The 12,810-nt window shown below is 60.4% G+C and overlaps 2 protein-coding genes across 2 annotated transcripts in view; both read right to left on the bottom strand.

Moving 5' to 3' along the window:
- The window catches only part of ETH_00024865 (leucine rich repeat containing protein / ankyrin repeat containing protein, putative), a gene marked incomplete at both ends in the record, with an annotated part of 12,752 nt that extends 5,110 nt beyond the window's left edge, over positions 1 to 7,642 (bottom strand). Inside the window, 6 exons of the mRNA XM_013375084.1 lie at positions 366 to 1,419; positions 1,565 to 2,162; positions 2,439 to 3,637; positions 3,872 to 4,269; positions 4,748 to 6,127; positions 6,251 to 7,642. Coding sequence (XP_013230538.1) covers positions 366 to 1,419; positions 1,565 to 2,162; positions 2,439 to 3,637; positions 3,872 to 4,269; positions 4,748 to 6,127; positions 6,251 to 7,642 — 6,021 coding nt within the window. The remainder of the gene's footprint in view (positions 1 to 365; positions 1,420 to 1,564; positions 2,163 to 2,438; positions 3,638 to 3,871; positions 4,270 to 4,747; positions 6,128 to 6,250) is intronic.
- A 2,818-nt stretch (positions 7,643 to 10,460) lies between these two features.
- Positions 10,461 to 12,810, bottom strand: part of ETH_00024860 (uncharacterized protein) — a gene marked incomplete at both ends in the record, with an annotated part of 4,107 nt that continues 1,757 nt past the window's right edge. The window contains 3 exons of the mRNA XM_013375083.1: positions 10,461 to 11,187; positions 11,244 to 11,440; positions 11,782 to 12,738. Coding sequence (XP_013230537.1) covers positions 10,461 to 11,187; positions 11,244 to 11,440; positions 11,782 to 12,738 — 1,881 coding nt within the window. The remainder of the gene's footprint in view (positions 11,188 to 11,243; positions 11,441 to 11,781; positions 12,739 to 12,810) is intronic.

Here is a 12,810-nt window from a genome sequence, read left to right as displayed (position 1 = left end):
TAGGGTTTAGGGTTTAGGGTTTAGGGCTACCTGGTGGGTTGTGCCTTTGGTAGCGGCCAGGAAGACTGTCACCCCCTGGGAGGCGCCGCGCTGTTTGAGGGCGCGAAGGCGATCAGCTGCAGCAGCAGCAGCAGCAGCAGCAAATAGTGACAATGATACCAGAAGCCAGCATAAGCAGCAGTTTGCTTCGGGCATTGGGTCCGGGGCCTAAAGTTTAAGGCTACGGTCTAGGGTTTAGGGCTAGGGTTTAGTAAAGGCCTGGGTCTAGGGTCTGTGGCCCTGGCTTTGGGGCCTAGGGTTTAGGGTTTAGGGCTTAGAGTTTAGGGTTTAGGGTTTAGGGTTTAGGGTTTAGGGTTTAGGGCTACCTGGTGGGTTGTGCCTTTGGTAGCGGCCAGGAAGACTGTCACCCCCTGGGAGGCGCCGCGCTGTTTGAGGGCGCGAAGGCGATCAGCTGCAGCAGCAGCAGCAGCAGCAGCAGCAGCAGCAGCAGTAGCAGCAGCAGCAGCAGCAGCAGCAGCAAAGACACGCAGTGCAACGAAACGGGTTCGTGGAGGCAGCAAAAGCTCACGTAGCAGCACTAAGATCAGCAGCACATGCGCCAGTGGCTCCTGCTGCTGCTGCTGCAGCAGAAGCAGCAGCAGCGGCACAGCGAACAAACCTAAACTTAAGGAGCCGAGAATGCAGCGGCAGATGGGCTCGTCTGCATGCGCAGCAGCAGCAAGCAGCAGCGAGGTGTACATCCAGCCGTGCTGCTGCAGCAGCTCCATATCTGGCTCCCTAGTGCCTGCTGCTGCTGCTGCTGCTTCTGCTGCAGATCTCCGGGCGCGAATATCCCAGTAGGCTGCAGAGGAAGCAGCACTTGTCCTTTTTTTCTGAGGCCGGCTACTGCTGCTGCTGCTGCTGCCGCTGCTGCTGCTGCTATCGACGCTGCAGGCACTGTCCCCGCTGCTGCGGCTTGTCGTGCTGCTGCTGCCTCGCATACTGTAAACGGCCACTGCAGCAGCAGCTGCTTCGTTTGGGGCTCCGAGTTCGCGCACAGCAGCAGCAGCAGCAGCAACAGCGCACAGAGGCAGCAGCGCTGCTGCAATGTGGGGGATGTCAGCAGCAGCAGCAAACGGCAACAAAGCAGCAGGAATGGGGAAGTGCGCGTGCTGCAGCAGAGCGTGCAGGCGGCAAGGGGGACCTTCAACAGCAGCAGCAGCAGCAACACGCAAGGCCTGCCGCATCAGCAGCTGCTGCTCGACCTCCTTGCTGCACCTGAGGAAGCTGCTGCTACTGACGTGCGTCTCAATAAGCCCCAGAGCAGAGGCAGCAGCTGCAGCAGCTGCTGCAGCAGCACTCGTCGGCTGCAGCAGCCCCACAGCCGAAAAGACTGCTGCTGCAACTGCATCTGGAGGGTAGAGAGGGTCCGCTGCGCTCCTGCAGACAGCAGCAGCACAGTGGGTGTGGCAGCAGCAGCAGCAGCAATAAAGCAGCAGCAGCAGCAGCAGCAATAAAGCAGCAGCAGCAGCAGCAGTAGAAGCAGCAGCAATCAAAAAAGGACAGCAGCCATCTGCAGGCTTACCAAGCGTTCTGCTGTTGGTCGAAGTCCGTCACCAGCTCCTCAGTTGGCTGCGGTTCTTGCTGCTGTTGCTGCTGCTGCTGCTGCTGCTGCTGCTGGTCCTGCTGCTGTTCCTGCTGGTGTTCCTGCCGTTGTTGTTGCTGCTGCTCCTGCTCCTGCTGCTGCCCCTGTTTCTGCTGCGCTTGGTGTTGCTGCTTCTGCTCCTGCTGCTGCTCCTGCTGGCGCTTCTCGCGCTGTTTCTGCTGCTCCTGTTGTATCCCTTTCCCTCCGTCTTCCTGCTGTTGCTGCTGGCCCTGCAGCAGCGCAGCAGCAGCAGACTGCTGCGCCTGGGAAGCAGCCCCCGCAGAGCAGGCAAGGTGCCTGGAAGCGAAGGCCCCAACCCACCCACTGCCGCTGCAGCTGCAGCTGCTGCTGCTGCTGCTGCTGTCACACAGAAGGCGCCAGGAGTTTTGCTGCTGCCGCAGCCGCAGCAGCAGCTGAATGCAGCGCTGCTTCGGGCCCCGAGCTGTTGCCCAGGGGCTGCGGCGCATGCGGGAAACAGCTGAGGGCGAGCAGCCCATGGCCAGCAGCTGCTGCACGCAGCTCACATCGCCGCCATATGCTGCAGTAGCAGCAGCAGCAGCAGCAGCAGCAGCAGCAGAGAGGCAGGGTCACAGTTGCTGGCCGCTTCGCAAAACGGCGGCTGGCTTGTCAACCCTAAGCCCTAAACCCTAAACCCTAAACCCTAAATCATTGAGCAGCGCCGATTCTGTGCAAACTGCAACCTAAGAGGAGCTCCTAGGACTTAATGGTTGGGGTTTAGGGTTTAGGGTTTGGACTTTAGTGTTCGGAGAAGGGTTTAGGGTTTAGGGTTTAGGGTTTAGGGTTTAGGGTTTACCGGCAAGGTGCAGCGGCGACCACCAATTAGAGCCCCCTCTGATATTCACGTCAAAGGTCCATCTGCAGATCCGCAGCGAGGAGGCTAGTGCTGCTGCTCTGCTGCTGCTGCTGCTGCTGCTGTTGCTGCTGCTGCCCGGTATAGGGAGCCTCCCGAGCGCCGTCAGCAGCACCTCCAGCGCCTCATCAGCACCGGCGTGTGCACCTGCTGCTGCTGCTGCTGCTGCTGCTGCTTGGCGTGTCCCTTTTTGTGGCAAGGCAGCATTTGCTGCAGCTGCATGCGCCTGTGCTGCAGCTGCTCCTGCTTCCGTTGCTGCTGCTGGCGTTTGCTGCTGCGCGGCGTCTGCTGCTGCGAGGCCGCACGAAGGGTCGCCGCCAGCAGCAGCAGCAGTAGCAGCAGCACCAACAGGACAGAGGGGCGAGAGCGCAGCAGCAGGCTCCGCATGCACGCAGCTACCTGCGATGCATGCAGCAGGAGCCAAAACCCTCAAAAGGCTGCACAGCAGCAAACACTCAGGTGCTGCTGTTTTTGCTGCTAAGTGCAGCGGGGCCCAAAAGCCCCCATTGAAGGCATTGGCTCTTGCGGAGGCGCAGATAGACAGGGCGTCGTTTGCTGCTGCTGCTGCTGCTGCTGCTGCTGTGGCAGCTGCTGCTGCTGCTGCTGTGCCTGCAGCGGCTGCTGCGGAAGGCGCCGCAGCTCGCCGCTTCGAGCCCCCCATCTTGCTACTTCTGCTGCTGCTGCTGCTGTTGTCTGCATCGCAAACGAGTGCCAGCTGCTGCTTGTGTTGCTGCAGCAGGAACAAGCCGCGCTGCTGCAGCAGCAGGCGGTTTCGCAGCTGCTGCTGCTCGCGGGCAGCAGAAATGTCGAGCCCTTTGGGGTGCAGCAGCAGCAGCAAAGCCACTTCTACTACTCGGGGCAGCGGCAGCCCATAAACTGCTGCTAAAGAGCTGCGGGCCCGTTTGTACATCTGTTCTCCAGACTCGTGCTGTGCTGCTGCTGCTGCTGCTGCTGCAGCTTCTATTGCTGCTGCAGCTGCTGCCACTGCTGCAGCAGCTCCGCCGTAGCCGCTGCCACCCGGGCCACCAGGCGAATGCTGCTGCTGCTGCTGCTGCATGCTGCAGCCGCGGCTGCACACGGAGAACAGCACATGCAGCGCGCTGTTGCCGTCCTCATCTCGAACTCCTGGGTCCGCTCCGCAGCTGCCAGCAAACGCAAAACCCTAAACCCTAAACCCTAAACCCTAAACCCTAAACCCTAAACCCTAAACCCTAGGCCCGCATGGTGCGCGCTAAGTTCTGCCGCACCCAAAGACTTTTAGGGTTTAAGGCTGAGAAGCGCTGCTCCCTGCTTCTGCAGGGTTACGGGTTTAGGGTTTACAGATTCGGGAGCAAGGGTGTAGGATTCAGGGTTTAGGGTTTAGGGTTTGGGCTGACTGGAGCAGAAGAGAACACATTCCCACATCGCAGTTGGCGACAGCAACATGCATGAGAGAGCCAAAGGGGTGCAGCCGCCGCAGCAGCAGCAGCAGCCGGTGCAGCAGCTGCTGCTGCCTCCTAGCGTCTTTCAGCAGCGCCGTTTGCTGCTCCTTGCTGCTGAGGGCCCTGCTGCTGCCGCGGCTGCTGCGGTTGCTGCTACTGCTGCTGCTGCTCTGGGGGCTCGCCAGCTGCAGCAGCCTGCCGTGAATGTGCTGCAGCCGCTTGGCTGCCTTGCGCTGCAGCGCGAATGCATGCAGCAGCAAAACTGCTGCTGCATTTTGCTGCGCTTCCCTCACTGCTGTTAAAAGCGGCGAAGTTTCTTGACCATCTTCGACAAAGAGCCCCTTTCTCCACTCCTGCAGCAGCATCAGCAACAGCAACAGCAGCAGCAGCAGCATTAGCAGCAAAAGCAGCAGCAACAGCAACAGCCGCAGCAGCAGCATTAGCAGCAGCAGCAGCGGCAGCAGCAGAAATAGGAAAGTACAACGCGAAATCTATGGGGGCGCTGGGGAGTGAACAGGAAGCCAGAGAGGCCCAACTTTACTTCCTAGTGCTGCTGCAGCTCCTGCTGCTCCTGCTGCAGTTGCTGTATCTAGTGTTGCTGCTGCTGCTGCTGCTGCTGCTGTTGCTGCTGTGTCTACTGCTGTTCTTGCCGCTGCTACTGCTGCTCCTGCTGCTGCTAATGCTGCAGCTGCGCCTACTGCATGCTGCTGTGGCTGCTGCTCTGCTGTGCCTGCAGTGTGCTTCTGTTGTTGTCACTTTTTTTCCGTTGCTGACCCTTCTCTAGTTTTTGCTGCTGCTGCTGTTGCTGCTGTTGCTGCTGTTGCTGCTTACCGAAAGCAAAGCATGCAGCACACCCTCGTCCCCCTGTTTTGCTGCTCGGACGAAGCGGCTGCGGCCTGTAGGCGAAGGAGAAGCAGCAAAGGCAGCTGCGAGGGACAGCACCCTGCGCCTTCTGCTGCTGCTGCTGCTGCTGCTACTGCTGCTGCTGGAGCCGCTGCTGCTGCTGCCCTCATCGCTGCTGCTTGCGGAGCTGTCGCTGTAGTCGCTCATTTCCGCTGGACAGTTCCAGCTGCTGCCTCTGCTGCTGCCGTTGAATTCGTTGCTGCTGAAGAAACTGCCGCTGCTGGTGAAGCTAATGCTGCTGCTGCTGTTGCTCGTGCTGCTGCTCCTGAGGCTTTTCTGCTGCGGCGTCAAGTCCTCCAGCTTCCAGTTCTCTGGGGGCCTGGAAGCAAAGTACATGAACTCTGAAAAAGAAATGCCTGCGCAGCAGACCCGAATTGGCGAGTCTTTGCTGCTGCTGCTGCGGGGAGCGCCGCAGTTGCTGCAGCACGCTGCAGCGCCTGATGCGCGTCTGCTGCCGCAGCGGGTGCAGCAGAAGCTGCTGAGGAAGTAGGCGTCTCTTGGTGCCCGCTGCTCGCCCTGCTGCAGCAGCCAGTGGTGGATGCGCTGCAGCAGCTGCAGCAGCAGCAGCAGCTGCTGCCCCTGCAGCAGCCGCTGCGGCACGCGGCCCTCTGGCAGCAAATAAGCACACCAGTCTAAAGCCAACGACTGCAGCACAGCAGCAAGACGGTAAAGACACAGAGGCAGCCGGGTGTAGGGGTTGCACTCCAGCTGCACTGCAGCAACGCAGCGAAAGTAAATGTCCCCCTCATCTGCTTGTGCTGCTGCTGCTGCTGCTGCTGTTGCTGGGGCTCCAGCCTCCGCTGCGCCCGCCGCTCCAGCTGCTGCTGCTGCTGCTGCTGCTGCTGGGGCTGCTTTTGCTTTCTGGGCCGCAGCTCCCGCTGCTGCTGGAGCGCGCCCGCAGAGCCAGCTCCAGTCTGCTGCAGCTGCCTGCTGCTGCTGCTGCTGCTGCTGCATGCTGCCTGCGTGGCACCCAGCAGCAAAGAAAAGGAGCGAGTCCAGTGCATTTGACGTCAGCCTGAGCTCCTTGAGCTGCGACTGCTGCTGCAGCAGCTGCTCCCCATTGAGCTGCTGCTGCTGCTGCTGCTGCTGGTGAGGAGGACAAATGTGCTCGATAAAGTTCGAAGTTGCTGACAGCAGCTGGAGGCGGGGCAGCCGCCAGATGCAGGGAGGCAGCAGCAGCAAACGGTTGCCGTCTAGCAGCAGCTGCTGCAGCTGCTGCAGCAAATGTAGGTGAGAAGGAATCGCCTCTAAGTTGTTGTTGCGGAGGTCCAGTTGCTGCAGCTGCTGCAAGCAGCAAAAGAAGGAGGGCTGCACCACACACACCGGGGAAGCAAAGCCTGTGTCACAGAGCAGCAGCAGCAGCAGCAGCTGCAGCTGCTGCTTGCAGTTTGCTGCTGCTGTAGCAAATCCGCCGCTGCTTCTGCAGCTCACCTCGACCGTAGGATGCAGCGGCAGTGCTTCTGGCTGGCCGTCTGCCGCGCAAGAGCAGCAGCAACTCGCAGCCCCGCTGCTGCTGCTGCTGCTGCTGCTTGTGCGGGGCGCAGTGCAGCAGCAGCAGCGGCTCTCGCTGCTGCTGCAGCCGCCTTCCCTGAAGCAGCAGCAAGCAGCAGGAGGCTCCTGCGGCAGCAAAAATCTCAAGCCGCATTGAGAAATGCGCAGAGAAATCAAAGGCTTATAAGCAGCAGGAATCTGCTGCACTGTAGCTGCGCTGCAGCAAACCAGGCCTTGCTGCTGCACTGCAACAAGGCTCCCCCCTCCGCCGCTACCTGCTGCGCCCTCGTCTGTGGCGCTGCTGCTGCTGCTGCTGCTGCTGCTGGGCTTGCTCGGGGCTGCGCTCTCAAAGAGAGAGTTCAACGTTGGACTGTGCAGCATGCCACCAGAAGCTGACTGCTTTGAAGGCCCGTTGCTGCTGCTGCTGTTGCTGCTGCTGCTGCTGCTGCTGTTGTAATGCAGCAAAAGCTTCACACGCAAGCATTCGGTGCAGTTGCTGCAGCCATTTAGAGGGCACACAGGAGCAGGTATAGAGACGCCCATCCTACGCAGCGGCGGCAGCTGCTGCTGCTGTTGCTGCTGCTGCTGCTGCTTCTCTGGTGGCACCGCTTTGCTGCTGCTGCTGTTGCTGCTGCTGCTGCTGCTGCTGCTGCTGCTGGGGTCCACCGATGGGCGTTTGCCATCTTCTGTGTAAGGGCGCCAGGAGCCCAAGTATTTAAACCTCCTTGCTGCAGCAGACTTGGGTTTACTGCTGCTGCTGGCAAGCTGCTGCTGCTGCTGCTGCGGCGGCCCAGCGTTGCTGGTGGCTGCGGCCAAGCCGCTGCTGCCTGCAGGCGCCGCCGTCTCCCGCAGCACGTCTTTTTGCTGTTGCTGCTGCTGCTGCTGCTGCTGCTCTTGCTTCTTCTTCTGCTGCTGCTGCTGATTTTGTAGTGCGAGGTCTTCAAAGCCAAGGACACGGGCGACGAGGGGTAAGGTGGTCGCCTTTGCTGCTGCTGCTGCAGCGGCTGTTGCTGCAACATCGGCTGCTGCAGCTGCTGCCACTGTTACTGATGGTGCTGGGGAAGCCCCATTTGTTGAAGGCGCTGCTGCTTCCAGCGGAGCAGGAGGCAGCAGCAGCGGGGCAGCAGAGGCAACGCCGCTGCCCCCATCGGCTGCTGCTGCTGCTGCTGCCGCATCTGCTGCTGCAGCGTCTGCTGCTGCTGCAGCGTCTGCAGCTGCTGCAGCATCTGCAGCTGCTGCAGCATCTGCAGCTGCTTCTGCTGGAGCTGCTGACGAAGGCTTAGAAGCAGTCTCAGGCGCAGCAGCTGGTGGACAGGTTAGTGGACCGTCCATTTTTCTGCATTGGTCCTGCTGCTGCTGCTGGTACTGTTGCTGCTGCTGCTGCTGCTGCCTGTGTTGCTGCTTCTGCTTCTACTAAAGCCGCACTGGTGTTTATGGGGCAGCTAACCCATGTGTGTGGGCAACGCCCAGCCCAGCAGCTGCTGCTGGGCTTGGTGCTGCGACAGTTCCTGCTGCTGCAGCAGTTCCAGCTGCTGCAGGTGTTCCTGCAGCTGCAGCTGGAGCTACAAGGGCTGTAGCCCACAAAAACATATGAACGTAGATTGTTTTGAGGCTTGAGTGCGCTTGCCCGCGCTGCTGTTGCTGTTGCTGCTGCTGTTGCGCTGTTGCTGCTGCTGCTGCTGCCGCCGATGCCTTGCCAGTCATCAGGTCGGCCGCAGCAGCAGAGCCCATGCAGCTAATGAGACTCAATATCAGCTGGCGTTTCGTTGTTACTGCTCTTGCTGTTGCTGCTGCAGGAGCAGCAGCTGCTGCTGTTGCTGCTGCAGCTCCTGGATCCGCGGCGCCCCCCTGCTTGCAGCAGCCGCTGCAAAGAAGAGAGGCTCGGCTTTCTTGCTGTTCTTTTGCCTCTTGTAATTAAAATCTATTTCGGTTATTTATTTCAATATTTTGTTGGAGAAGCCTCAGCTTTAGAGGCGGCGGCCGCGGCTGCTGCGGCTGCTGCTGCTGTCGGCTGCGCCTGGATGGCGGCTGGACCCAGTGGGCACGTGATGCTGCGGCTGCTGTTGCTGCTGCTGCTGCAGCTATTGCTGCTGCAGTTGGATACAGTCTTCGGCTGTGTTGGAAATATATTTGCTTATTTTGCTGCTGTCGCTGCCATTGACAAGGGCTTTCTATCTCTGCGTCATCTGCTGCTGCTGCTGCGGCTGCTGCTGTTGCTGCAGGTGTCTCGATGGCTGCTTGCGCGGCAGCAGCAGCAGCAGTGTTACTGGCAGCGCTATTTGCTGTTTTAATTTGTTGAGTCTGCACAGCAAATGCAGGCGAGTGCCGACACAAGCAGAAGCCTGTTGCTGCTGCTGCTGCTGCCTCCGCTGCCGCCACAGCTGCTGCAGCCTACTGGGGCTTCTCAGCTGCTGTTGCTGCAGCGGACCCGGCAGCCCCCAGTTTGCTGCTGCTTGTCCAGCCCCTCCCCTTCCGTCCTCTTTCCCCTGCAGCCCCCAGATTTCATCTTTTTCCGAGAAGGCTTATACAGCACCAGCTAACAACCAGCAGCAACAGCAGCGGCAGCAGTAGCAGCGGCAACAGCAGCACACTTTAGCGGCACGAACTTGATACCGCGTAGGGGGCAGCTACTTCGTCTGCATGTTTAGTTTTATTTGCTTCTGTTTCTGCTTGCTGCTGTTGCTGTATGTAGACCTGAAAGCGCCTGTTTATGCTGCTTCTGTGTCTTTTTAATACCTTTTTAATTCAATTTATTTTTGTGGTCCTTTGCGTATTAGTTGCTAGTCGAGTTTTCTTGCTGCAGGCAGCAGCAGCAAAAAGAGGATGCTGCAGTAGTAGCAGCAGCACCTGCAAAGCGTTGCGGCTACAGTGTGCCGCTGCCGCTACAGCAGCAGCGCGTTGCTGCAGCAGCAGCAGCGCGTTGCTGCAGCAGCAGCAGCGCGTTGCTGCAGCAGCAGCAGCAGCAAACTGCAGAGCCCGTAGAGGGGTCAGCAACTCTCCGTGTGCAGCCAGCCCGGCACGCCGCTGCAGCTGCTGCTGCTCCTGGGGCCGCAGCGGCAGCCCCTGGAGAGCGCAGCTACATTTGCTGCTGCTGCTGCAGCAGCAGCAAATAGAGGACATAAAGCACTCATATGAATGGCGCAGATTTGGGGCTGCTGCAGCAGCGCCCCCACTCCCAGAGCTGGGGTGTATGTACAGCCAAGAGGGTGACACAAGTTTGCTGCTGCTGCACTATCCCTGACTAAAAACAAGCATATAAAATAAGACACGAAAAAGCGGCAGCTTTCCTGCTGCAGCAGCCCACGCGCTTTGGTGTGCTGGCTGCGTGCAGCAGCAAGCCCAGCAGCAGCTGCTGCTGCACTGCAGCAGCGAGCCCAACAGCAGCCCCTGCCCCAGCTCGCGCTGCAGCACGCAGCGCGCCCAGCAGCAGCTGCTGCTCGAGCTCGCGCTGCTGCTGCGTGCAGCAGCAAGCTCAGCAGCAGCAGCTGCTGCTGCCCCCAGAGCGCCGCAGAGCCGCCACGGGGGCCCCCAGGGGCCCGCCCCCATGGGGGGCCCCCACGGGCCCCCATGGGGGCCCCCGGGCCTTCCAAGTCATCTAAAATGAAGCACCATTTGCAGAATCTATAAAACAACACAAGTACAGCAAGTTGATAACATAAATATTGCATAAATACATTTATTTTGCATGCATTCTGCATTTCCAGATTTGCTGGAGAGAGAAAACCCTTAAGGTTTTCTCTGGGGCCCTGTGGGGCTTCGGAGCCCTTCAGCAGCAGCAGCAGCAGCAAGTGCTGCGCGCGTCGCAGCAGCAGCTGCAGAGGGCCCGGCCCGCCTGCTGCTGCAGACGGACGCCACGCATGCATTGCAGCAGCTGCTGCTGTTGCTGCTGCTGCTGATGCCAGCCAAAAGCCCCAACGAAGGGGGAGGAAAGACCTGAGCCAAAAAGACGGCAGGACCCAGGGTGAAGTGACACTGCTGCTGCAGCAGCTAGCAGCAGCTAGCAGCAGCTACCTAGCAGCAGCAGCTACTTGGCAGCAGCTGCGAGCAACTAGCAGCAGCTACATAGCAGCAAGCAGCAGCAGCAAGCTGGCGGGCAGCGCGGCGAAGCAGCGGAGGGGTCTCAGTCTTAGGCAGGCAGCGGCTCTCCTGCCTATGCTGTTGCCTCTGCTGCTGCTGCTGCTGCTGCTGCTGCTGCTGTGGTGCTATCGGGTGCTTCTGCTGCTGTTGTGGCCGCAGCTGCCGCCTCAGGCGCTGGCGTGGCAGCAGCTGCTGCTGCTGGCAGCAGGTTTGGCGCAGCAGCAGCTGGGCCTGTAAGTGCCTCGCTTTCTGCTGCAGCTGGTGCTGGAGGCCGCTGTGCTGCTGCTGCTGCTACTGCTTCTGCTACTGCTGCAGGCACTGCTGCGGCTGCTGCTGCTGCAGGCCACCGCCTGGCAGGTTGCTGAGCGCTGCGTCTGGTTTGCTGCTGCTCGTCCCTGCACCTGCGCGTGCTGTTGGAGTGTCGGTTTTGCTGCTTGCGCTGCTGCTGCTGCTGCTGCTGCTGCTGGCGCTGCTGCACCTGGAAGAAAGTGAGCACTAAGGACTGCCACTTGGCCCCCAAACTTCCGTTTCTTTCCTGAGAAGCTCCGCAGCAAATAAAGTGCGAAGAAATGGGCACAGCAGCAGCGGGCCGTTGCTTCCAAACTTGCCGCTGCTGCCTCTGCCGCTGCCGCTGCTGCTGCTGCTGCTGCTGCTGCACGAAGGGCCCCACAGTGGCCATGAGCGGCAAAGCCTTCGTTACCCGCTGCATCGTGGCCTGGGAGCAGACGTAGCCCAGGTGGGTCCCGAGTGTACGTACACCTAAATGGCGGAAGAGGCAAAGGGCCTCTTCGCCTTCGGCGCTGAGGCAGGGGGCCACGACAGTGTGCAGTTTGGGCAGCGCCCACTTCAGCAGCACCTTGCTGCTGCTGCTGCTGCTGCTGCTGCAGAAGCAGCTGCAGCACTTGCTGCAGCAGATCCGTGGGCACGCAGCAGCCGCTCGTCCTTAAAGGCATGAAATAAACGCCCATCAAATATGAGCTGCTGCAGCTGCGGGAAAAGGCCCTCCAGCAGCAGCCCCCATACGCGGGGCCCATCCCCGGTTTCCGGACGAAGCTGCAGCAACACAACAGCAGCAGCAGCAGCAGCAGCAATTGCATTTAGGTACCTACAATGCAGACTGCACCCAATGCAAAGTGGGAAGTGGAAAACATACGGAGAAACTCCGAGAATGCAGCAGCACGTACAGCTACAAACTCATGCTGCTGCTGCTGCTGCTGCTAATGAAGCGAGCGGCAACAGCTGCTGCTGCTGCTACAACTTTATCATTTGCTACAGTTGTTTCAGCTGTTAGTGGAGCGACTGCAGCTGCCGCATCTACCATTACATCTGCTGCAGCGTCTGCTACTGCTGCTGCTGCTGCTGCTGCTGCTGCTGCTGCGGGTGTTTGTGCTTACGACGAGGGTTTTGAGTTTGGGAAAGGCGAAGCCCCTGTAGAGAAACGCTGAAGAGCCTCCGTATTCTTCGATGTTGGAAATGGTTTGGTCTTGTGGCTGCTGCTGCTGCTGCGGGGCGGGCTGCTGCCTCCAGCTCAAGCAGCCGGAGCTGCTGCTGCTGCTGGCGGCGCCGTTGCGGTTGCTGCTGCTGCTGCTGCTGGCTGCTGCAGTGCGCTTGACGCGCAGTAGGAAGCAGGAGCGGCAGGAGCAGCCAATGCGGCTGACCTGCAGAGTCTTCAGAGAAGCAGCAGCAGCAAGAAAACGGCCAATCCGCAGCCTGCAGCCCCAAGTGCTGAGGTGCTGCAGCAGCGGCAGCTGCGCTTTTGCGCACAGCAAAGTCTCCAGCAAGCTGCTGTGGCAGGTGAGAGACACAAGCGAGGGAAAGTAGAGTCCTTTGGGTCCCCAGAAGGAGAAGTCTGCTGCTGGCGCCGCGGACTTCAGCCCCCGCTGCTGCTGCAGCTGCTGCTGCTGCAGCTGTTGCTGCTGCTGCTGCTCCTGGGGTTGGTCGCGCGAGGACGAGGTTCCTGCTGCTGCTGCTTCTGCTGCTGCTGCTGGGTCTGCTGCTGCGGCGTCGGGCGGGTCGCCCGGAGCTGCAGCAGCAGCAGCAGCAGCGGGGTCGCCGCCTGGGGCGGGCTGCTGCTGCGGAGGCTTTGCTGCAGCAAAGAGGGCGCGGGCGTGGTGCAGCGGCAAGTGGCTGCTGCTGTGCATTTGGGCCAAAGTTGTCTTAGCGAAATTTGACAAGTTTTTGGGAGCATGAGTGGCATGGACTTCGAGAGTCTTAAGTGCTGCTGCTCCACTTTCGGCCAAGAAAGCAGCAAAGGAGAGCCACAGGATTTTGCTGCGCTGCGCGCGCAGCAGCAGCTGCTGCAGCTGCGGGGCGCAGACGCTCAGCAGCAGCAGCGGGCTGCTGACGTCCAGCTGGCGCAGCAGCGGCAGCTGCACGCGGGGCGGGGGCCCCCCGGCCGCAGCAGCAGCAGCAGCAGCAGCAGC

Source organism: Eimeria tenella, genomic scaffold (genome assembly GCF_000499545.2).
Source record: "Eimeria tenella Houghton genomic scaffold, Eth_scaff25, whole genome shotgun sequence".
Taxonomy (NCBI): Eukaryota; Apicomplexa; class Conoidasida; order Eucoccidiorida; family Eimeriidae; genus Eimeria; species Eimeria tenella.
Note: the sequence above shows the minus strand (reverse complement) of the source record. Positions and strands in the feature narration are given on the sequence as shown.